The 26,525-nt window shown below is 45.2% G+C and overlaps 1 protein-coding gene across 1 annotated transcript in view; it reads left to right on the top strand.

The window, feature by feature from the left end:
- Nucleotides 1–26,525, top strand: part of LOC124613684 (homeobox protein Nkx-6.2-like) — a 226,448-nt gene that overhangs the window by 119,717 nt on the left and 80,206 nt on the right. Inside the window, exon 2 of the mRNA XM_047142401.1 lies at nt 16,526–16,704. Within this exon, the coding sequence (XP_046998357.1) occupies nt 16,526–16,704 (179 nt within the window). The remainder of the gene's footprint in view (nt 1–16,525; nt 16,705–26,525) is intronic.

Below are 26,525 nucleotides of genomic sequence, written 5' to 3'. Positions count from 1 at the left end.
AAAGGACGAAAAACAATCAGAAAATTTTTAGGTCGAAGTTATACTGAAGAAGGAACATACACACAAAGAGAAAAATAAGGAAATTCAAAAGTACATAAACACATATTCGGACATGAAAAAACATACGCTAAAATCTATGAGCATACTGAAGGACTAGCTATAATAAGATTAACTACAAGGATTTTACGGAAGCCGCGGTAGAACTAAAATGAAGCAATGAAGCAATAAAATGTATAGTTGCAATAAAAAAAATCTCAAGGAAGCAGGACTAACGCATCTTGATAATAAAAAAAGAGTCGGCCTGTCAGATATACCCAAGAAGACTGTAAAACTTAGAGAGCCCACTCTGAGAGAATGAAAGTAAAATGGGCACAGAGAAAAACTAAAACAAAACATTGAAAATGCCCTTTTTTGCTTTCGCGTGGTCCAGTAGGTTCCAAACGTGAATAACTACAACAATTTGTTTACATCAGTATTTAGCATATTGCTTTAGTGTAAATTCCAAGGAACTGTAAGTGAGAGAAATACGTAATTTAAAAAGCGTTCGTTCGAAAATTTTAGAAGTACGTGTGTCACGGAATTGATTTAACAATTGTAATAGCAACAGATTCTCAGAGTGTTGAAAATGAAATCGAAGTAGACAGTAACTACTGTTAATATTTCACCAAGCACAACGACTGTGTATACACGACTGGAGAATTTGCATATGCGAGCCCGTAAATGAGGTGTAGGGATGGCGGCGGGGGGTGTGGAAGGGGGTGAGAAGGGATAATATTACTATAAAAATATTCCTTGGCGGGGGAAGGCGTCGTGGTTCCGCGCATGCGTCGTTATTTGCTCGTACACAAGCTCCCACTCTCTTTAGTAATCCTGGAGAAAGTATTAGGGTTGAAGGACCTTACTGAATGATAAATGAAGGCTGGAGCACAAAAATAAAAATAATCGAATCGTTTCCGAAAAGCGTTTCGGAGCACAGTACCTTTCTCTGTAAGTAATTTTGTAGCAATAGAATTCGCCTGGGGTGGGGGGGGGGGGGCGTTGGTTGGGGGGCAGTGGACGCTGTACGCTTCGCGGGCTCATTTCTTTCAGCGAAATTAAAGTAACTTCTCGGCGTGTGCGCTTCTAAAGAGGGCAGAGGGCTCCCAAAGGCTCGTTACGCCCCCACAGTGGCCGTTGCAGCCGGGAGCAGAGAATTTGTAGGCGGGCGGCGGTTTTTAAGTTTGTGCTGGCTCCGTGGCTGCGGTGCCGCTACCTGCCATTACGGGGCGCTGCTCCGCTTGTCGGCAGCTGGCTGCGACGGCATGCCGCTCTGTTCCCTCGTGCCTTTTTCTCTCCTCGCTGCGCGCGCCTTCCCAAAGGAGCGAAACGCACGAGATTGCTCGGTCGCGCCCGGCGCACCGCTAATTACGAGTTTTAATTCCGTCTCTAATTACCGGCAAGGTAAGACCCGGGGGAGACCGAGAGGCAGGGAGGGGGGTTTGTTTTTAATAAACAGCCCCACATGGACACTAATTACAACATCGCCGCACATCTTAAAACCTCATAACACGGCCAGCGCCCTTCCTCTGTGTATGAACCAGTATTTTATTCCATTCCGGCCGCGCCTTGCTAAACAACCAATGAAACGCGCATTAAGTCCTAATGTGTACAGTCGGCGCCGCGGCCAGGGGTTTCCCCGCAGCCGTCTGCGGGGATTCACCGCGCGGCTGCCGCAGTGATGCCAACTGCGCGGCCCGACCGCTCAATCGCGCGCGTCCCCTCATTAACGTATTACCGCGGAATCAGTTGATTGATTTCCGATGCTCCAACGGCCGCGTTCGCATTAATGGCATTTATTTCAGCGTTACGGCGGCGCGCCGGCCATCGAACAAAGGGGGAATATTAATTTCCGGGCGCGTACGGCAGCTCCATAATAAACTGCGCCAACAATCACGTGACCCGGCCCGCAATTGGAGATTAGTGTAGCAGTTTTTAATCCGGCGATGTAGCGGCCGCTATAAAAACGCCGTCAGCCGGTCGACGGAAGCGCGGCGTCATCGGCGGCGCAAGACCGTCCGCGCGCGCTACATCGGCCATCGCCGAAATATTGCAGTTCCTAACGAGTTCTGCCGGATTAAATGTGCGGGCGGCCATAGCTGCGCCCTGTCGTTGACGTGATCGAGCGAGCGGTTGCCACGTGCAACTTCGGAGATCTGTGACCTGTTAGCGCAGTGCACGTCTCGTGCTACAAATGACAGCGTAGCCGAGATGATAAGACGCCTTAACGAAATGTATATCTGGAATTGAATCTGGAGACCAATCAGTGAAAAACTACATACCTAACGGGCAGTTTTCACTCAGACAGTTGGATTTCATTGAAATACAGCTGTTACAGAAACCTTCTTCTTCTTTTTCTTCAACACTTCAAATATTAGCCTTTTACGTATTGTAATACTCGTCTCTTCATCAGTCTTTCTTGAGCAGGTAATCTTTGGACACTCATCCTGTTAATGCGTTCGTTTCATTTTGTTCACTTTTCATGGATTTTATTTCCTAGTTTATAGCTGTCCTATTCATTCGTCCTGTCTAATCTACTACTTCCTTTTACTGCTCTGAGAAATCTCATCTGCCTGAATTCTGCTCTCTTCTTGTTCATATGTGACTGAGGACTAACTAGACTCTGGACCTGGGGGTCCCAGGTTCAGCCCAGGTAGGAGCGGGAAATCGTCTTTGTTCCGATCCCTCCAGGATGGCCTCATGTGCATGCAGCCTGCTATAAAACTGAGTACCAGGAATCTTTCCCAGAGAAGAGGCGGACCGGATGACGGGTTCACAACCCTCCCCATCCAGGTGCCACGACAAATCAAGAGCTTCACTCTACCTACAGTCAAGCCATTTTATTTTCCAGGAAAATTTTCTTTGTTACATCTGTATTTGAGAATTTGGGTAGTTTCTCCTGTATTTAACTTTATCGTAGGCATTTATGTAATATTACACAATAAGGAGTTAATATACAGGGTGTGATGGGTATAACTGCACATATTTGTATCAGTGACTGAGGACAGTGTACTGAATAATATTACATTAGTATTCACGCCATTTCCAGACTAATAATTATAGGTATTAGAAGTCGTACATTTTTACGTTAGTTAGTACCTCTAAGTATGAGTGGCAGGAGCAAGCCATTAAGGTTTATTTTACCCTGGGCAGCAGGACAAGTGTTGGAGTGTGGACACGTGGATGCAAAACGATAAGTCTATACTGACAGGCGTAGTCTACTTATTGGTGCAGTTACAACCATGCAGAAAACATGGGCTCGTATGCTTCGTGGCGCGTTTGCGGAAAGACTGCTATACACTGAGAAAAAAATAAACAACATACTGGTGTTTGTACCTATTAAGGTACCACATATGAAAATATCTGCACTTATACCCGTTACACCCTCTATATAACTTGTTGAAATATTTCATTATCGGCAACAAAGTGTTTAAGCCGAGCGGTCTAAGGCACTGCAGTCATAGACTGTGCGGCCGGTCCCGGCGGAGGTTCGAGTCCTCCCTCGGGCATGAGTGTGTGTGTTTGTCCTTAGGATAAATTAGGTTAAGTAGTGTGTAAGCTTAGGGACTGATGACCTCAGCAGTTAAGCCCCATAAGATCTCACACACATTTTTGAATCCTGATGGTCCTGTGCCCACTGCAGTCGTAACTGACGTTGTTGGGTCAACATGTTAACACATAGGGATGGTCCCCTGCGGAGCTCCATGTTCAACAGTGTACGATGAAAAAATGTGATTCACACACATTTGTACAAAATGCTTATCTATTGAGACTCTTTCCCTTAGAAACTACAGTTCTTTTATTTTCCTGCTGATATCTTCTGCTCAACAAATAAAATCCTCCTTGTAAGCCGTCTTTTTCCGCAAAAAGTGGGAACATCGGAAGAGCGAATATGGAGGAAATGGATAGGGACTGCGGCTAGATGGCGCTCGATGGGAGAGTGGAGCGGCCGTGAGGCGAGACGAGATAGTCCATGGAGGTGCGATAACAGGTTGTCCCGGATGGCAGAGTGGTTACCGCATCTGCCCATTAAGCAGGAGATCCCGGGTTCGAATCTCGGTCTGGTACACATTTTCACTCGCGGCCGCCGATTCCGTGTAATGTCCCAATGCCCCTGGTAGCAACGATCCTTTTCCTTTCTTCCCCTCGCCACATTCAATTTACATATAAAAACGGGATAGTTAAAGAAATTATGGTCTTCAGAATTATCATATTATGAGATATGATAACCCATGTAATACTCTAGTGATTACCGTTCTATCTGTAGTCCTGATATGAGGTGTGATGCCATGTGAATTACCTAAGACTGAAACTGGGCGTGAGAAACTAAATTACGTCATGAAGCACTTGCGGGCAAAACACTGCTTTGTCATTTGACATCATTAATTTCGTTATTAACCTGAAACTCTGGAGATATTCACTGTTTGGATTACAATGTTCACCTCAGCTTCAAGTGTCCACTTTGTGCAAGGTAGGCGATTCGATTCAAAATTTTTGTTACGTTTCTACTCCTTATCAATTCTTCGAATTGTAATAAAAAGAGAGCTCATTAAATGTCTGCGAGACGGAAAGGTCACATCTTTCTCAAGAGATCGCTGCCTGTTACCCCTATGTCTCCACTTTCATTATGTATTGCCGTTGATAGTCAGTATATATGATACAGCGTTGAAGCTTCTGATGATGAAACAACAAAAGAAAAACTACGAAAGAAGAAGAAAGGAACGAGAGCATCGTTTGGTGTAAAATCGACGTCGATCTCATAACGGAATCGTTGATCCCAATTTTCCTGTCTCAAAATCTGCATTAGAACACTCTCTATTTCACCATCTTGTTTGATCACCTTCACAGATTCACCTGGGTTAACGTTTTCAAGACCAAAGACGTTAGTATTCACACTGAATTTTATATTTGCGCAATCGTGCAATGATTCGAGAGAGTCTGCTATTAAGGATGCATGCTACGAGGGCTATCCACAAAGTACATTACGTTTTGGAATTAAAAATAAATAAAGTGTTGGAATTTTTTTATTATATACAGATGAAAGCCACACTTAAATACTACTTTTCTACACAGTTGCCATTTAAATTAAGGCACTTATCGTAGCGATGGACGAGCTTGGAAATTCCTTCGTCGTAAAATTCGGCCGCCTGCGCCTTCAACCACGTGGTTACCTCTTCATGAAGCTGTGCGTCGTCATCAAAACGCAGCATAGCCAACCACTTCTTCATTGCTGGGAATAAGTGGAAGTCGCTCGGTGCCAGGTCGGGACTGTACGGCGGATGAGGAAACAACTCCCACTTAAAAGATTCGAGAACTTCACGAGTGGCTTTTGCCGTGTGGGCCCGGGCGTTGTCGTGAATCAGCAAGATCTTTGAGCCCAACTTTCCCCTGCGCTTGTTTTGTATTGCTCTTCTGAGGTTGTGCAGAGTTTGGCAATACCTTTGAGAGTTTATTGTAGTGCCTCTTTCCAGGAAATCCACAAAAATCACACCTTTTCTGTCCCAAAAGAAGAGGTAACCACGTGGTTGAAGGCGCAGGCGGCCGAATTTTACAACGAAGGAATTTCCAAGCTCGTCCATCGCTACGATAAGTGCCTTAATTTAAATGGCAACTATGTAGAAAAGTAGTATTTAAGTGTGGCTTTCATCTGTATATAATAAAAAAAATTCCAATACTTTATTTATTTTTAAGTCCAAAACGTAATGTACTTTGTGGATAGCCCTCGTATAACATGCCCAGAGGTAATATCGGGAAATCTGTAAAGCCGAAGTCAGCGTTCTTTGACTGAGACTTGAACTTGGTTTCTGCTAGATATTCAAAGTATAAGAATTGGCATTAGACTCCAAGAATAACGTGTCATAAAGAAAATAGTACAGTTAGCGTATTGCACAGAGCTGCTCGCATCACGGTGCAAATCATTATACGTTGTCATTTCAATAATTTATGTGTGAATGTCATTGCTTCGTTCTTTCCAGTATCTTACTTGCGCTTACCAGACTCGGTCGATCTGTTAGAAGACGTCTTTGCACGGAAAATAAAATCAGGATTAGGGAGAGGATTGCAGATAGCACTCGTGGCCCCTAACTTATTTTAATTATTAGAATAGGAAGAGCAGGAGATTAGTGTTTAACATCCCGTGGACAACGAGGTCATTAGTGACAGAGCAGAAGCTCGGATTTGGGAGGGATGGACAAGGAAAGCGGCCTTGCCCTTCCGAATGGAACCATCCCGGTATTTCCCTTAAGCGATGTAGGAAAATCACAGAAAACCTAAATCGGGATGACCGGACGCGGGTTTGAACTGTCGTCCTCCGGAATGCGAGTACAGTGTGCTAACCGCTGCGCTACCCCACTCTGTACTATTTAGCAGAATATGAAGGCAGTATTTATCACCTGTAAAGAGTTGAACGAAATGCATTCAAAGTTTACATCATGACTGAATGGCGGCAAGCACATTTACAGGAAAACAACACTGCTGCAGTATTTACAGCGGAGTTCTGAGCAAGCTTGTGACAAGATGCAGCGGATAAACACTTGACTACAAATTAAAGCTGTGTGCCGGACCGAGACTCGAACTCGGGACCTTTGCCTTTCGCGGGCAACTGCTCTACCCATGAAAGGCAAAGGTCCCGAGTTCGAGTCTCGGTCCGGCACACAGTTGTAATCTGTCAGGAAGTTTCATATCAGCGCACAATCCGCTGCAAAGTGAAAATCTCATTCTGGAACATCCCCCAGGCTGTGGCTACACCATGTCTCCGCAATATCCTCTCTTCCAGGAGTGCTAGTTCTGCAAGGTTCGCAAGAGAGCTTCTGTGAAGGTTGGAAAGTAGGAGACGAGGTACTGAAGGAAGTAAAGCTGTGAGGACGGGGGGGGGGGGGGGGTGAGTTGTGCTTGAGTAGCTCAGATGGTAGAGCACTTTCCCGATTCCCGAGAAAGGCAAAGGTTCCGAGTTCGACTCTCGGTTCGGGACACAGTTTTAATCTGCCAGGAAGTTTCATATCAGCACACACTCTGCTGCAGAGTGAAAATCTCTTTCTGGGCTTGACTACAAAAATAAGTAATATTTGGGACTACGACGTTTCATGTCCTGTCTGATCACGCAGACTGAGATTTTCCATGATTCTGCGAAATCGCATAGGGCAGATATGGAGATGACTCCTCTAAAAAGGAAATAGTTTATTTTCTTGCCCATCTGTCCTTAATACGAGCCGGTACTTCATTTGTAATAAACACGTCCCGACACGACGTTAAACCCTGATCTTCCAAGTATCATGTGCAAGATAAAACTGCGTAACATTCTAGGATTCGAACCTGGATCGCTAACTTCGGAAATCCATTGTGGGATCAGAACACACTTCACAGATTGACACACGGCTCTTAACTTACCAGCAGTTCCTCTCCGTGTCTTAGAAGCTGGCCTTCAATCTAAAGACAAACCGACACCTTCCACTTACCTCATAGCCAACCCTAGGTCCGCTTATACAGGGCACGTTGTGCCAGATTTATTGCCTGCACGAGCGGGAAGACGTGCGATATTGATTTCCACTTGGGGGCCCGCAGAGGGCACGGCCGCAGCGGGAGATGAGCGGACTGTACCGACGAGGCGGCACATGGCGTCAGCCAAGTTGGGCGCCGGGGCCTAACTGTGATGTAATGACCAGCTTTACTGTAATGAAGTACACCGCAAACTGCCGCCTGAATAACTAGCCATTCGCCAAGTTTGCCTGCTCATTACCCGGGCCGCGGTAATGGCCGTGCCACCCTCCCCCCCCCCCCCCCCCCTTGCGGCTCCCAAGATGTCGCACAGTCACGTGACCGAGGCGGGGTTTCGATCTACCATCGGAGGCCGGCGCCTCGTCTGCAAGACGTCAGCGAGGATGCCAGGCCCCTTCACATTTGTAGCTCTTCCCGTATGCCGTCGTGTTTTTTGGTCGACTTCTAGTTACTAGGAATGATCGACAAAAGAGGTTCAAATGGTTCAAATGGCTCTGAGCACTATGGGACTTAACTTCTGAGGTCATCAGTTCCCTAGAACATAGAACTACTTAAACCTAACTAACCCAAGGACATCACACACATCCATGCCCGAGGCAGGATTCGAACCTGCGACCGTAGCGGTCGCGCGATTCCAGACTGTAAGCGCCTAGAACCGCTCGCCCACGACAAAAGTGGCTTTTACAACTGATTCACTTTTGAAACGAATCATAGTAGTAGTACCTACGGCCATAGGAATTCTGTGACAGTTAAAGTGACTTTTTCTTGGCTGCTCGTCCGTCTAAACTGAAGGCCACAAGAGAATACAAATATCGATGCGCTATAATGGTTATTACTCGACAAAGCCAATCGTGCACTCGGTCACCAAGTTGTTCACGTGACTAGGTGTAGTTACTTGCTACGTCTACATTAAGTCTACATGCCGGCCGGGGTGGCCGATCGGTTCTAGGCGCTTCAGTCTGGAACCACGCGACCGCTACGGTCGCAGGTTCGAATCCTATCCCGGGCATGGATGTGTGTGATGTGCTTAGGTTAGTTAGGTTTAAGTAGTCCTAACTTCTAGGGGACTGATGACCTTAGAAATTAAGTCCCATAGTGCTCAGAGCCTTTTTTTTTTTAGTCTACGTACAATATCTGATGAAAAGCGATGGGCACTCATATTGGGGGGTGTCCAAACTTTACCTAATTACGGCTTGGATTCTGCTAGAGATGCTTACAATGAGGTGTCTGGATGTCTGTGGAGGAAAGATAGACCATTCTTCTTCAAGAATCGAATCCCAAAGATGTTCCATTCGCTTCAGGTCGGGACTCAGGGCAGGAATGTTGTTGTCCACCAGCCATGGCCTCATAAATGCTGCTTTATGACAGGGTGCGAACACACACTACGTTGTAAAATGTGTTCATATCCTTCAACATTTAGCGTTTTGTTGAGCGCAATAAGGGAACCACAGCCTATGTAATACATGTGGTGCCAGGCAAAGTTCTAGAGGCAACAGCCAAACTCAGACCTTCCCGTCGGATTGCCTTAGGGTACAGCGTGATTCTTCACTCCAAATCATTCGTTTCCAATTATCCAATGTCCCGTGGCCTTGCTCTGTACACCGACTCAAGCGTCGCTTATTACCGACAACATAAAATGTATGCCACACAGTTGTACAATCTACCTAGGGCCGAACCGCACAGTAACCCTGAAAGAGTGGTTCGGTGTGGAGCGGCGGAGGGGTGAAGTGGACTGCGGTAGTCGTCATGGGTTTGTGGACCAGTGCGGCTGCGGCGGGGACGGAGCCTCTCCGTCGTTTGTAAGCCCCCAGTTAACATACAATACCGTACGGCATAACATATTTTCCCGCTTTCCCTGTAGGTGGTATAAATATTCGATATGGTGCATCTTGAAACACCAAACTGAAGTGTTTGGTTACGGAAGCACTCACCTCACGAGCACTAACAATTTACCCGCACTCGAGTTCACTTAGCTCCGACAAAATGCACTAACAGGTACACAGAACACTGATCTGACCACGACTCATAATCCAGCGCATCGAGAACATTGTACAGATCCCGTTAGAAAAAAAAAAAAATGTTCAAATGTGTGTGAAATCTTATGGGACTTAACTGCTAAGGTCATCTGTCCCTTAGCTTACACACTACTTAACTTTAAGTATCCTAAGGACAAACACACACACCCATGCCTGAGGGAGGACTCGAACCTCTACGGGGACCAGCCGCACAGTCCATGACTGCAGCGCCCTAGACCGCTCGGCTAATCCCGCGCGGCGATAGTCATCAAATACAACAGCGCAACCTGCATGCTCGGCCAGCCTCTGTACTTATGTTCAAGCGTGTATTTCTCGCGGTATTTCCATATTTTTGTCCAACTCTTGTATCTTGGGATCCCTCAAATATTCTTTCATTCCATATAAATTTGCGGGCCTCATAATGCTGGAGACGAAAATGAGTGCCACATAGAAGTGCACTGCGAAGACAAAACAACAGCCCGAGCCGACCCGGGATCTCGGCGCAGACCGGCGCCGTTCTTCAGCTTGCGGGAACGGCGATATGCTGCCGACGCTCGTGAACCGGACTGTACGCCGTCCGCGAGATTTCATCTTGTCTTCCCGGGAACATCAGAAAAATAGAGTCCACTTTTCTTTCGGCCTTTTTACAAGCTTTGTAGCAGCAATAATGACGGTATTAGGAACGGCGGCCGAGGATTGGTCGGCGCCAGAGGGCTGGCGCATGCGCACTCCGCGAAGTGGAGCAGGGAGCGGGGTGGCGCCCTATATAGGCGCCGCCAATATGGCGCCCGCGCGCACACGGCCGCAGGCGGGCCGAGACACAGAAAGGGCTGCGCGCCACTCATGCAGAACCCAGCTGCAAGCCGGCGTAGACGAGGGACCCAGGCAGAGCGGTGATTGTCCGCTCGCTCACCAAATACTGCATCAGAACTTTGTTTATTTGTGCATGTTATATGGGTGCTTCTAATACGGTACTGACATTTTCATATTTACGTCTATCTCCGCTAACAATCTTATAGTGGGAAGTACTTTGAATACAACTAGCACTTCCCGCTTCCCAGTTCCATTCGCGAATGGTGCTAGGGAAGAACGATTGTCGGCAAGGGCGTCCGCAGACTCTGAAACTCTAAAACTGCCGTTATTTTTATATAACTGAGCTTGTCGGTCTCGAGACATGTCGTGCCGTAACAACTAAATTTTATAGAAGATTTTCAACCTTGAAGCAACACAGCCAACCGGTTGCAATTGATTGTTTAGTACATTGACTTAGGTTTCGACACCTCTAATGAAAATTTAAAAGCCGTAAAGTTACATAGTGATATGGCAATAGTCAAAGTTTAGAGCAGACATTCTCAAGTCGAAATACTCCTTGCAAGGTGTACGTACCAAAGGCTGGGACGTTTTTAATTTTTAATTTTTGACTGGATCGTTTCTGCTCTAAACTTTGACTATTGCCTTTTCGCAATGTAACTTTACGGCTTTCAAATTTTCATTCTGATGAAGACATCCTTAGAGTGTCGAAACATAGGCCAATATTTGAAACAATTATTAGCTGCCGGTTGGCTGTGTTATTTCTCCGCCGAAACTTACATACGGTTGCTGAAACACAGCCACGATCAAAACTAATTTACAGATGACATTAAAAGCTTACTATATCCCAGAGAACTGGTGGTTATTCTCTCGAAATATGAATAGAACTGTCTACTCTACCAGGACATAGGGGGGAGGGAGGGGGTGGGGGGGGGAGGGGATGGGGACGCCTATGATTGCCGATAAGTTTTAATGTGAGCTCGAATTTCTCTGATTTTCTGGTCATTAAGCGAGATATTAGTGGAACAATGTAAAATGTTACTTGAGTCTTCTACGAACGGACAAGGTCTACTGGAGTGTAATCAGTATCTCTGAAATACTTTTGCCGTGTTAAACGATCGCATGACAACACATGGCGTTGTTCTTTGAATCTTGTCAAACAACTCTGTTAACCCTTCCCGGTAAGGCTCCCAAATTGAAGAGCGCTGTTCAAGATTTGGTCAAACGAGCGTATTGTTAAACTATTTCTTCCGTGGATGAGTTTCATCTCTGTCTGGCATCTGCTGTTCCTCTTACTGGGATCACGTGGTCATAAATGTTAAGTCGCCCCTGAAGGATGCTTCTGCGTATTTTCCAGTTGTTGCTGTTTTAACCTTGTTTATGCATCCTTTGTGGACTCACAGTTTAATTTGCACCTGAAGATGTGACATGTCTTAAAACCGGGTCGTGCGTTCCTTTTTTAGAAATAAATAATTTTTATAACTGTAGCGGATTTTACCATTGCTGTAGTTGCTATTGGTTGTGTTCATCGGCGCTAATGTAATGGAACGACAATGTGTCTTTACGGCTATTTATACGCGATATGTTGCCTTTATTTATTTTTAGAATCAAGTGGCAATCTCCACACGAAGCGTCGATCCATTTCAGATCTCCCTGCATTTTGCTGCAGTTTTCTGATGTTGCAACCATTTCGTTTACAACATTTACATCCGAGAATAGCTTCACGATGCACACGACGGCATGCAGCACGTCGTTTTTGTATTCATCGTGAAGTTTCCCCTGGGCTACTACTGCAGCTACTTTTTCACATAACAAATTTGTGCCCTTAAGAACGATCTATTCTACCTGCTAAGACTCTCTGAAGCAAATGTCAAAGCCGGTGCCATATTCTGTAAGCTTGTACTATACGTCTTTCTAAAGTTATGGAACTTGAGTGCGTTAACTTTGATGCAGTCACTTACCGCCCTCTGGATCTCATGGAAGAACAGAAAGAGATCTGAATGAATCTCCTATGCTGCAGCACACTGTGCGCTGCATTAAACTCACCGACAGATTGAAACTGTGTGTCGGAACGGGACTCAAACCTGGATCCGTGCGTCTCACATGTAGCGCACTGCCGACTGCGCAGTCCGACATCAACGCGGATCGACTAAGTTCCTCAACTTCACACTAACTGCCCGCTAAGTGGGGACACTTAGTAATACAATAGCTCACTTTCCCATAGCCAGGTTTCCGAGCTTGAGTCCGTAGACTGTACAGTGCTTCAGGTGCTATAAATGTTCAGTGGCTTGTAAAACATGTTTCTTTAGTGTACTTTTTAATTGAGTCATTTAATGTTTCCAAATATTTTACTGTATTACAGTTTTTTTATCTCGTTATTGTTACGTAAGAATCAGCTTTTTCGAGCGCATGTTTCGTAAAGTTGAAATTATTGTTTGGTTCTTGTTACGTTTTCGTGATCTTATTAGTCCATGTGTCATGCTGGACTTGTCCTCTCTTGACCTATGTACACCGAGATCTCGATTTTCGACGTTTTCGAGCATATTTCAGCCTCACTGTGCGTTGATTGTGTTTGGTGTATATGGTGTTCCCAATTGTCGCTGTGTGGTTTTCGGTTATTTTTCGTTTGTGTTGTGGTATCTGTATGCAGTTTGATATTCCTTTGTTGGTATGTGAGTACGTGTGTCACTGCATAAGGTGGGTCTGCGCTGATGTACATAGGTCAACTAAGTTGAACAGTAGGACGACACATACGAATTAATAAGATCACTTAATCGTCAGTAGTACCAAGTAGTAATTTAACCTTACGAAACAACTGCTGCAAAAAGTTTTTTATTACCCAAGATTAAGAGATTAACGAAAAATTGTAATTTAATTAACTATATATTAACATTACATGACGCAATTGTTACACATGTGAAACAAACATGTGTTTATAGTGAAAAGGAGCGTTAGAACAAATCAACACGTAGCTACATATACGGGCCACATTTCCAAGAATGTGGGAGCTGCTGAAGAACGACAGAAAACACATTACTCCAATCCACTTTGGCTTGACGCAGCAGGAATGCTAGAATGTTCTAAAATTAGAATACAGTTTCTGTTGCAAGTGTTTTATTAGTAATGATGTGTTTCGTGCGTTAGCGTATCCTCAGATTATCTGTAATTAGTAATAACAATACTGTTACATAACACTTTATTCACGAACCTATCACCGATCAATGGTATAGCTAAGCTAAAGATGAGAAGTAAAGTGATTCACTTGCCTTGAATAACGGGGACCGCCTTACTCATGTTTAAACTCGACACTTTCACTAACTTGCATTCTCACGTCGTTCTACCGTGTGGTCCTATTCCCTTCAGTATACACGTTGTCTAGAGCAAGCAATATTTGTTTACCACTATGATTCATGGGTCTGATCGCTAACCTTTCTCTGAACCGCACATTGCCATGTTTTGGTGAATTCCTTTTGGTTCCTAATCCTGAGCTGACGCCGATTTAATTGCTTATTGGCGTTTCAGTTTTACACTTCTAACTCAGATGTTTTCACTTGCCATTTCATGGATTCCTTTCTCTATGTTTGACGACGGCTGTCTTTGCTTTTACGTCGTCATATCAATGGTTTTTAAACATGACTAATGCGGTTTCTCTGTTCAAGGGAAGTGAATCCCTTCGATTCTCACCTTTAGCTCATCTATCTCATTAATTGCTACTAGATGGTTTTGCGAATAAACTGTTATGTGACCAAGTTGTTATCACTAATTAAAGATAATCTGAAATCCGTCAACCACGCAAAATCATTATTACTAAATGCACAAGTGCCGAAGAATGAGAAAATCTAACTACAAGTTAAAATTTAATGTAATCCACAGTTTAACCTATCCTGGTCGTACAGGATGTACAAGTTGTATCAAAGTTCAATGTGAAAAGTGACACTGATGAAAGTATACAGTAATAGAAGCAGAAGCGTTCCGGTAAACATGGTCTGTAAAAGAGACGTTTGCACTGCGAATGTGTCGTTACTGCCCGTCCCTGATTTCAGTATGAAAAATTGTCCCAGTTAGTACAAATGCGTATAAAATATGGTAGTTCCGTTTAAGTCCTCCTCTAATTGTGCTCAAATTTCATCCGCGGCCCATGGTTGGGGAATACGGTACAAACATGATGGGACATCGGCACACTTTGCTGATGTTGTGAGGCGAAATTTAACGTCTCAATATGGCTCAAGATGGATAACTCAGGAGTGGCCTGTACCTTGGCCGCCAAGATCACCTGACCTCAATCATCTAGATATTTCTGTCTGGGCTCATCTCAAAAATGAAGTGTACTGCACCATCGTTGTCATGATTGAAGAACTGAGGCCGCGAACTTTAATCCTGTCAAGATTTACGTGGTAATTGTGGATGTTTGAAAGAATTCATAGCTCCTTGTAGACACATGTGCAATATTGCATACCAATGCGAGGATAATACGGGGGTTGTGTGGTGTCCTTAGGTTAGTTAGGTTTAAGTAGTTCTAAGTTCTAGGGGACTGATGACCATAGATGTTAAGTCCCATAGTGCTCAGAGCCATTTGAACCATTTGATAATACGGGGAACATTTTCATGAACGGGTACGAATGGTCAGCGAACTGTAACAAGTAACGTGCTGAGGCAATATTTTATTGTTTTGAAGTTACACCCGGGGTAAAATTTGAGACCAATTAGAGTAGGATTTAAAGGAAAAGTCTGCATTTCAATACTTGAGTATTATAGGGCCCATCTCAAGGTCTCTCGTATTTGGAGAGGCCGCTGTGTGAACTGTGGCGAGGGTACTGGTGTGGAAAGCGATCGATAGCGGCATACTTGTCATTTAGAATGAGTGCAATGGCTTAGCTAGATAAGCATCATGCTTTTGTTGCGGAGGACTGTATTCGTAATCGTGTTTCTGTGATTACTACTCAGTTCTGTTATTATTGCTCAGCGAACGTTTCGCATTCGGTCCGAACTTGATCGACATGATTCTGTTCCTTATAGAAAAACTATTGGAGTTTGCCTATCAGACTTTACAGCATCAGGCCCTTCACTGAATAGGAAATCTACTGGTCGGCTTCAGTGTGCCACAACGCCAGAAAATGTGGTACTGTGAGATACTGCAAATAAACAAAATTTCCACTACTGAGCAGCACAAAAAAACTCAGGAACTTCACCAGGACCACGTCTCAGCCAAAGTGTTACAGTTTGGTACGCCGTTGCTGAATTTGGTGCAGGGGTCCGTATTTTTTGAAGAAGATGGCGTGACGATAACGGTTAATTAAAATCGCATGATGGAGATCTTCCTCCGAACTAAGTTAAACCAATTCGTCGGGGACCATAAAGACTGAGAAATCTGATTCCAACAAGACGGAGCCATAGCTCACACTTCTAGGCATTCTCTATAAATTTTGAGAGAGCTGTTTTCTCAATGTCTTCTCTCTTCGCAAAGAGACATCACCTGGCCCCTAAAATGACCCGATTTATCACCTTGTAGTTTTTTTCTTAGGGGAGATTTAAAGGCTCAAGTGTGCAGACGTCGCCCCACAATCGTGAAACCACTTAAGGAGGCTATCACCAAGGAAATTGGTGCCATTCCATCGGGAATGGCACGTAGGACTATGGACAGCTTCTGGGTAAGGCTTCGCCAATGTTTCAACAAAGGAGGAAGCCATTTACCGGACATAATGTTAAAAACCAGCTAATTTAAAATGGCATAATATTTTTTGTTCACAAATAGATCTATTTTCTCCGTATCTTTGGGATTGCTTTTTGAAACACGGCGAGTCTTTTTGTCGAACTTATTTAGAACAGTCATTTTGACGTCAAGGGCAATTCGTGACCACACATTCGTAACTATCTTCCAAACAGCTGGTTTGCCGACCCATGTTTACTGGAACGCTTTTGCTGCACATTTTCTCCCGTATCAGTTTCCACTAGTAAGCTCTGTATACATAATGAATTATATTTACTGGCATTTGAGTGAGGCCTGCGAGGCTGGTTGTGAAGACTGCTCGCCGAGAGCAGGGAATTCTGATTCGAATCCCGGGCTGGCACAACGTTTCGCGAAGCACTCGCTACGTTAGGAGATAGCTCCCCTAATACTAGAAGCCGCCGGCAGCGCTCACGGCTGACGGTAGTGTACTGCGGTGTTGCAGTGGGCCCGGCGAGCATGTCGCTGGTGGACAAGGACGGCAAGAAGAAGCACACGAGGCCCACCTTCAGCGGGCAGCAGATCTTCGCGCTGGAGAAGACCTTCGAGCAGACCAAGTACCTGGCGGGGCCCGAGCGCGCCAAGCTCGCCTACGCCCTCGGCATGACCGAGTCTCAGGTCAAGGTGAGTCACGACTCCAGCTATCTCTCTCACTCCCAACTTCCTGAGACTTGTACCTCTCCTTAGAGAAATTTCTTTAATTACATCACAATGGAGATTAACACTGTATAGCCCACAACTGCGGTGTTACCACTGGTTCTTACCAAAGAAAAATCAGCACTATATTTTCAGAAGTTGTTATTTTATTTACACGACCCATCTCCGCGTCTCATTAGTGCCATCTTCAGGCCTTTATGCACTCCGTGTATAGAGGATTAGATGCATTGATGCATGCATAACTGGAGACATCAGTTCTGGCATTCCTTTTTTTTTTTTTTTTTTTTTTTTACACATGTTGTGTTGGCATTAGAGCCAACACCGTGTTACAACTGGAGGCCGAAATGCACGCGTTTTAGCTCACGCAGACTGGCGTGAGGAGGGAAGAACTATACTGACGTGAGGTCTGGAACATGACAAGGAAGGGGACTTATGACCTAAGATGTTGAGTCCCATAGTGCTCAGAGCCATTTGAACCATGACAAGGAATTAGAATTCAGAAAGCGGACGTAATTAGTTTGATACTTAACTTTAATCCATTAATGATGAACGTCGCTCTTGACGGTACATGATTCACAATATTAGCTGTTCAGGATACATAGTAACTGAATATGGCGCCTTGCTAGGTCGTAGCAAATGACGTAGCTGAAGGCTATGCTAAACTGTCGTCTCTGCTAATGAGAGCGTATTTTGTCAGTGAACCATCGCTAGCAAAGTCGGCTGTACAACTGGGGCGAGTGCTAGGGAGTCTCTCTAGACTAGACCTGCCGTGTGGCGGCGCTCGGTCTGCAATCAGTGATAGTGGCGACACGCGGGTCCGACGTATACTAACGGACCGCGGCCGATTTAAAGGCTACCACTTAGCAAGTGTGGTGTCTGGCGGTGACACCACAACACACTCCACAAAAAATTTACGGAATCCAGGAATTGATGACTCCGATTACGCATGCATTGCTGTATCTGATCGTCTATACATGGGATGCATAAGGTCCAGAAGACGGCACTAAGGAGATGCCGAAACTGGTACTATACATAAAATAACAACTTCTGAAATCAAGCGGCTGTTTGTCAATTTTTTTAGGTAAATCTCTGACCGGCAGCTGTCTTGTATCCACAATGGATCCACAGAGATTTCCAGTGTTTGGTCAGGTCGTAAATTTGTCGTTCCGCTATTGGATAGTGAACTGTGGTCACATCCATGATATGTGTAACTTCAGCATCTGTTCACAGGAGTTGACATGCAACAGCTACCATCTGACATAAGCTTCAACGCAGTGACTGGCGTTGCACAAGAGTTCTTTACTAAAATGTGGCATTAAAGATGATGTGAACACTACTTACAAATTAGTCTATGAATCCAGGATTTTTAGAAGAGCATTCATTACTACCACAACCTCAGCGATTAGAGGAAGGAAAAATACGAATCTGTTCTCACTTCAAATAAACCTCCTACACTCCTGGAAATTGAAATAAGAACACCGTGAATTCATTGTCCCAGGAAGGGGAAACTTTATTGACACATTCCTGGGGTCAGATACATCACATGATCACACTGACAGAACCACAGGCACATAGACACAGGCAACAGAGCATGCACAATGTCGGCACTAGTACAGTGTATATCCACCTTTCGCAGCAATGCAGGCTGCTATTCTCCCATGGAGACGATCGTAGAGATGCTGGATGTAGTCCTGTGGAACGGCTTGCCATGCCATTTCCACCTGGCGCCTAAGTTGGACCAGCGTTCCTGCTGGACGTGCAGACCGCGTGAGACGACGCTTCATCCAGTCCCAAACATGCTCAATCGGGGACAGATCCGGAGATCTTGCTGGCCAGGGTAGTTGACTTACACCTTCTAGAGCACGTTGGGTGGCACGGGATACATGCGGACGTGCATTGTCCTGTTGGAACAGCAAGTTCCCTTGCCGGTCTAGGAATGGTAGAACGATGGGTTCGATGACGGTTTGGATGTACCGTGCACTATTCAGTGTCCCCTCGACGATCACCAGTGGTGTACGGCCAGTGTAGGAGATCGCTCCCCACACCATGATGCCGGGTGTTGGCCCTGTGTGCCTCGGTCGTATGCAGTCCTGATTGTGGCGCTCACCTGCACGGCGCCAAACACGCATACGACCCTCAATGGCACCAAGGCAAAAGCGACTCTCATCGCTGAAGACGACACGTCTCCATTCGTCCCTCCATTCACGCCTGTCGCGACACCACTGGAGGCGCGCTGCACGATGTTGGGGCGTGAGCGGAACACGGCCTAACGGTGTGCGGGACCGTAGCCCAGCTTCATGGAGACGGTTGCGAATGGTCCTCGCCGATACCCCAGGAGCAACAGTGTCCCTAATTTGCTGGGAAGTGGCGGTGCGGTCCCCTACGGCACTGCGTAGGATCCTACGGTCTTGGCGTGCATCCGTGCGTCGCTGCGGTCCGGTCCCAGGTCGACGGGCACGTGCACCTTCCGCCGACCACTGGCGACAACATCGATGTACTGTGGAGACCTCACGCCCCACGTGTTGAGCAATTCGGCGGTACGTCCACCCGGCCTCCCGCATGCCCACTATACGCCCTCGCTCAAAGTCCGTCAACTGCACATACGGTTCACGTCCACGCTGTCGCGGCATGCTACCAGTGTTAAAGACTGCGATGGAGCTCCGTATGCGACGGCAAACTGGCTGACACTGACGGCGGCGGTGCACAAATGCTGCGCAGCTAGCGCCATTCGACGGCCAACACCGCGGTTCCTGGTGTGTCCGCTGTGCCGTGCGTGTGATCATTGCTTGTACAGCCCTCTCGCAGTGTCCGGAGCAAGTATGGTGGGTCTGACACACCGGTGTCAATGTGTTCTTTTTTCCATTTCCAGGAGTGTAGTATACAACAGATATTAAGATCTAGCATAAAAGTTGTGACATTATCCACAGTAAAGTCTTAGCTGCTGTACCACGTGCCCTACACACGACTGGTCTCCATGTAACTGTGCTTGGACTGCTTCACAGGTAGATAATTCGTTTACCTTCTACGAGATGGATACGTAAATAGAAACCGCGTAGTTCACATTTTCGTCCGGCAATGTCGGTGAAGCTTCCACAATTTCCGTAAATAAACTGCGCAACCAAATCAAAGGATCATCTTTTCGAAGCCATGTAATAGTCTCCCATGGCGACGCGCAAGTGTAGCTCAAAGGTGCCTACAACATTCCTCTGTAATGGTCCAAAAGCGTATCGCCATGCGACGCCACCCTCGGGATGGCTAGCAGTCGACACATGCAAAAAAATGGCATAAGCTCAGAAGTTCATCTGTGCTGTAAGATGGGTTAATAATGCCACATCGACCCCAAATTTCACCGCAATTCTTACCAACACCACCGTGGACGGTAAAACAAGGAGTAGGCAATAAGGCGTTGTGTGTCCGCGCCTCATCATACAACATGGAGGTGTCCTCTTTTGGAGTACTGCTCTGCGGTGTGAGATCCTTACCAGATAGGATTAACGCAGTACATCGAGAAAGTTCAAAGAAGGGCAGCACGTCTTCTATTATCGAGAAACAGGAGAGAGACTGTCGCGGGCATGATACAGAATTTGGGTTGGAATCATTAAAACAAAGGCATTTCTCGTTGCTGGGGGATCTTCTCACGAAATTTCAGTAACCAACTCTCTCCTCCGAATGCGAAAATATTTTGTTGACGCCCACTACGGATCATGAGGTTTCAGTTGCTGCACAGTATGGACCTTGTACGGGTACCGGTGCAATATACACCACAAAAGTTTCCGCGCTATTGTTCATGGGATGGACAATTCCCGTGTCGCTGCACGAGCTCTAGCACTGCCCGGGGCACGCGCTGCTTGGTCAGTTACAGCAACAGCAATCTCGCCAACAACTTCCACCGAGACACGACGGCTTCCACCTCCAAGTGCTACATCAAGCTCACCCGTGTTTCCGAATTTCATTATCATTTTCTAGAAACTATTTAATGACATCGAGCCGCTCTCAGACTTTTCAGCTGGGAATACTCTCTCAGTGCAGCAATCTAATTGCTGGTGATTACACATAACAGCTTCACTAACAGCGCAAGGTCTTCTTGACAGCCATATTGCTGACTCACTTCATGGCTTGTGAAATGACAGCGTGGTTGTCACACCATAACAATTACAATGCACAGCTGCACACTTGCACTTGGTGGCCAAAATTGGAACTAATTATTTTCCGGCGTAAATCTGTTCCCCATCAACGCTTCAGTTGATCCACCAATTTCTCTGCCATACGATAATTACGCCCCACATTGAACTTCCGCGAGTTGCCGTACTTTAATCATAAGCACATGATAGTAATAGAGGGAACCACGAAGTAAACATTATTGCAAAATACCTGCATCCCTCGATGTCTTACCCGATGGCGATCGCATATTCCAGCAGGATAACTATCGGTATCACAAGGTCAGAATCACACTGCAGTGGTCTGACGGGTATGAAAGTTAACGCACGTTGATAAGTCTCCAAATTTTTCTGATCTACACCCGATGAAACACATATGGGGTGCTATTGGGCGCTAGCTCCACGCCCAGGAACCACCGACTTGCAATTTACGTGAACTGTTTGACCCGTGCGTACGCAACTGGTGTCACACACATCCGGAAACCAACCAAAGACTTGTGGAATCCATGCTACAGAAAACGCAGAATCGCTACTATAAAGAGAGCGAGTGAGCGAGAGAGAGAGAGAGGGGGGGGGGGGGGGGGGGGGGAGAAGGGTAAGTTAGGTGCAAGCTAAACGGGAACAGCTTGGAACAACAGATGCAAGAAAAAAAAGAAACAGAGAGAAGAAATTCACGGATACGAACATTTTTCAGCTTCGAATAGATGTAGTCAAGCTATGCTTTTGCTCAGGGCCCTATTCTCGAGAACGACATAGCCACAGTAAATGCAGCCCTTGCCCGTGTCTGCTGTCAGGTTTAACGTTTTGCTTCCTTAAAGAGAACAAATAAAGGAGGTGCAGCGAGAATCCTCAAGTGTCTGGACAGACTTCTGGCGTTCGGTGCGCAGGGAAGAATTACTGCCCATCAGTCGGCGGGAAAAATATGTCGGTCCGCCGTCGCTGTCGGAATTTACAAGGCAGTAAAAGCGCGCTTGGTTCAGCGGGGGGCACTCCGTCTCACGTCTCGGTCCGCTCCGTTCACAGATCGTGGCCATCAGCCGCGCAGACCCGAGCCCCGAGAGAACGGTATTCACATCTCGACAGCTGGGATCTCACGTCGCATTCTTGCGTAAGTTTAGTGCCGCTAAAGGGCTTGGAGAAAATTGAGCTCTAGTCCGACAGTACTTCTACAATAGTTCTGATGTGTCGAACTACCGTCACATCGCCTCAAACAGTCTTCTAATGAAAGCAATTTTTTTGTACTCACTTAGCTGGTAATAGCAGTCGCACATCATGTAGGGGCTTTTAGTTTCACGACAGCTGGTAGGAGCTAGAGCGAATATTTTGTCTGCAGTATAATGGGAAAAAAACTAGACAGGAGCGCATTTCTGACGATTGTTGCTCTTAGAAAGACCACGGAAGTGTCATAGAAAGTAAAATATTCATGGCGTAGGTGCTATTACGTAGCGTTTTTAATCCAGGTGAAGAGAGAGCGAGGTGGTAAAATATTGATGATTTCCGTGAGGACTGCAGTTCAGATCCCCGTCCGGCCATCAGATTTGAGTTTCCCATGACTTTCGTAAATAGCCGGGACGGTTTCTTCGGAAAGGCGTGGTCGATTTTCTTCCCCACCCTTCCCTAATCAGAGCTTCTGCTTCGTGCTTAATCACCTTGCTGTCGGCGGAACATTAAGTCCTAAACTTCCTTCTTCCTTCCGGGAGGAAACCCTCTCCTAGTTTTTGATGCCTATGGTGTGCAAATAACTTTTACTCCACTTTTTAACTGGGCGCATTTCATTTTACGGTAAGAGAGCGGAAGCAAATGCAAGTGAAAATCTTCCTTATGTTTTAGCTGGCAATAGGCTGCACGTGATAACTACTTAAAATACCCTTGGTAATGTCTGCAACCTAACCTAAGCTTTTAGACTGGAGATTCCATTGCGGGGTCACCACGTATCGGCCAACACAAACTAAACAACTATTATCTTCTCGATACTCAAACTGCACATGTTGCACAAAATTCCCTTACCACCAGTTCGGGAACTCCGGAACTAGATCTGGGGTTTTCTCTGTGAGTCAGCCATATTGTAGCAGTGTAGCAATGTTAAGCTAATGGGTATGTTACATTTTGTTACAGCTTTTATAAGACGCTTACAGAAGGATGACAATAAAGTGCTTAATGAGAAACGTGTATACTCGGAATCTTAAATTTCAAGTACTTTTATCCAGAAGATGTTTTTAAGCTAATGATGACATTTAATTTTCGTGCAAAATACGCTCCAGAATGTGCATTACGTCCACTTCAACATTTCGCCATCAAAAAGTTGTTCTGAATGAATGAGTGTTATTATTTGTTTTTATTGTCAGTTTTTCGTACAAGAACAGAAACGACGTGGTTTAACCGAATAGTAAGAGCCGGTTCGTAATATTCTCAAGTTATGATCGAAAATTACAATATCGTATATGTTCTACAAAATTAATTTGCTTTTTAAACCTGTTTTCCTGCTTACAGGGCCGCCACCAGATTTTAACTGAATTTTGTCGTCAAAGAAGGTACGATACAAATGAACAACATTGAAAAAGGTGTTACTCATCAAGAAAGATGAACAAACACAGAGAAAATGTCATCTTCGACAGTGTAGTGGTAATTCAATTAAAAAGTTAGAAGTTAAACAGCAAATAAATATAAAGGGACCAAACCAAAAAAATATTAACATTAAACTCTAAAAAACTACCTATATAATAATTTAAATTAAATTAACAGTCTCAAAATCATAAACTTAGCGCTTGACAAGATTACTGAAGAGTGCGTGGAAGAGATATTACGCATGGAAAGTGATACAGAAACAGAGTAAAAGATGGATTTGATAACTGTAACAACAGGATGTATGGAGTATGTAGACAATTCCCATAAAATAAATATTCGGTTGGTGCATAAGTCCGTAGCGTTTTCCCACAAGATTAACAAACGCAACGGATACCCGTAACAGAGATTTTAGTCATGAATAATATATTCTCCTTCACTATCTACAACAACGCAAATGTTTCTAGCTGCATCCACCGCTGTCAAGCTATATTGTACTCGAAAGGGGAATACGTTGGGAACGTTTCGATTCTCTACTTGCCACTCCATTTCCCAGCGTCCAAAATTCCACTCACTATCTCCAAACGACGAAACGACAATATGTAAACTCAAATAGCTACAGTGAACTACATACATAAAATAATAATTACTAAATAAACCCATAGTAACCGGAATACCAACATACAAAACAAGAACGCTACCAACTTATGGACCAGCCTAATAAATACAAGAAAAATGGAGGAACAGAATGGAACAGACAGTGTGGGAAGCTTTGAAAAATTGGGAGAGTCGTGCAAAGTTTTGGAGAAGGGAAGTGCTGAGTTGTGTTTGGTCATTAAATATTAAATCTGGACTGTGAACCAAATGTTTGTTGATTTGTAGCGGTTGCCAAAAGACAAATTTTTGGCCTTTGTTTGGCAAGTGGAGGAGATGGGATTGTGGCTGGTAGCTGTGGCTGGTAGTATGTGCTCAGCAAATGGGTCAAAATTTCGCAATTTCCATCTGCATTCATGTTCAGCTAACGTAGTTACTACGTCTCTGCCAGACTGACCACATAAAAGTTATCACACCACGGACAAGTAATTTTGTATACACCAATATTGGCTTATATTCACTACTGCAAATACAATGGGATAAGTTGTTCCTCACATAGTAAGAAACCCTATAACTACAGGATTTCAGTGTTTTTGTTATAGCTGGATACGTGTCCTATTTATGGGATTGTACATGACTTCCTGCAAAAACTGGAAGGAACAGCAGAGGGAGCACTGAGAAGGGGCATAATATTCAATTTTTATTTCCTAAGGTCTACCAAGAAGCGACGGAAAATCAATTAATATTTACAAGCTGCTCATAAAAATTTAAATGTTAGTCTCAGCCGAGTCGAACAAATCGTTAACACGAGAAAGGAAACTCTGGTACGCATTTGTCTGCGCAGATACACGTGAGCGCTGTTCTAGATGAGGGGGAAGTTGTGGAATCCGGCATTGGGAACTGCCTACCCTTTTCTCGACATTTTCGTAATTGCAGAGTTCGTGTCCCAAACCTCTCCCCCGTCCCTCCCCGTCCCCCAGCCGCACTCTAAGACAAAGAAAACGAAACCGACGCTCCACGAAGGAATGATAAGAATGAGAATGAGACGTAAATCGGTGAATGTTATGTACACGTACAAACATGTATTGCGGAGGACAACCAAAGGGGACCGGCTATGAAAAGAAGTGGCACCCCAGACCATCACTCCTGGGTGTCGGGCCGTATGGCTGACGACAGTAGTCAGGTTGGTATGCCACCATTGTCCAGGACGTCTCCAGACACGTCTTTGGCCCGGAATATCAATCAATGGAGTAGGATTGTTCTCAGTGCTGAGTTCCACTTCGAAATGGGCTACGTTGGCCAACGAAGTTAGGTCTCGATACGCCTCAGACAGCGGTGGCTTACCAACCTGACTGTCACCCTCCATACAGCCCGATAACAAAGAGTAAAGGTCTAGGGTGCCATTTTATTTCATAGCAGGACCCCATTGACTGTCATCCGCGGCATTCTTATAGCACAGCGGTACGTCGGCGATATTGTACACCCCGTTTTGTTGCCAATCATGGCAAGCCATCCTGGGCGTACATTTCAGCAAGATAAAGCCCGCTCGCATATGGTAAGGATTTGTACTGCTTGTATTTGTGTTTATCAAACCCCATCTTGGTCAGGAAGGTCACCCGATTTCTCCCCTATTGAAAACGTTTGGAGCATTACGTGCAGGGTTTGTTAACCATCTCGGAATTTTGACGATCTAACACTCCTGTTGGACAGAATTTTGGCATGATATCCCTCAGGATAACATCGAGCAACTCCATCAATCAATGCCAAAGCGGATAACTGCATGCACAAGGAGCAAAGGTGGACCAACATGTTATTCACCTGTGCAGTTTGTGAAGGTATTTCTCTTGAATAAATCATCCAATTTTACTGAAATTGTAATCATTTGTTTGTCTATACATTTATACCACATCTGTCGATTTCCGTCCCATTCGTATAACTCTCTCGTGGTGCAGCTTTTTTATGTATATACAGAGGGGTCCAAAAAAATGTATCCACTGTTTAAAAGTCCATAACTTGCAAACTAATTGACGGAGTTGTCTCATTTTTGGTGAAAGTGTAGCTTGAAGTCCAACTTAAAGATATCACTGATGGTGTTCGAAATGGTCATCATTAACATCCACACACAAACGATGCCGCCTAACTGCAGCACGAACTACTGCCTGCAACGTGTTCAGTTGGATATTTGCACATGAATGTAGGATGGATTCTCGTAGTTCATCCAATGTGCGTGGCTTTTGTCGATAAACGACGTCCTTTAGTGTTCCCCACAGGTAAAAGTCCAGAGGAATTAGGTCTGGGGCACGTGGTGGATACTCCACAGCACCTCTACGGCCTATCCATCTTCGTGGTAGATTTTCGTCGAGATACGCCCTAACACGATTTTGGTAGTGGACTGGGGCACCATCTTGTTGAAAGTAAACTCTTCCGTCTCCATACAAGTCTCGGATGGCAGGTAAAATGGATGTCTCAGGCTTC

The sequence above is a fragment of the Schistocerca americana genome, chromosome 4 (genome assembly GCF_021461395.2).
Source record: "Schistocerca americana isolate TAMUIC-IGC-003095 chromosome 4, iqSchAmer2.1, whole genome shotgun sequence".
Lineage (NCBI taxonomy): Eukaryota > Metazoa > Arthropoda > Insecta > Orthoptera > Acrididae > Schistocerca > Schistocerca americana.
The sequence above is the reverse complement of the archived record's forward strand: the minus strand, read 5'-3'. Positions and strand labels throughout refer to the sequence as shown.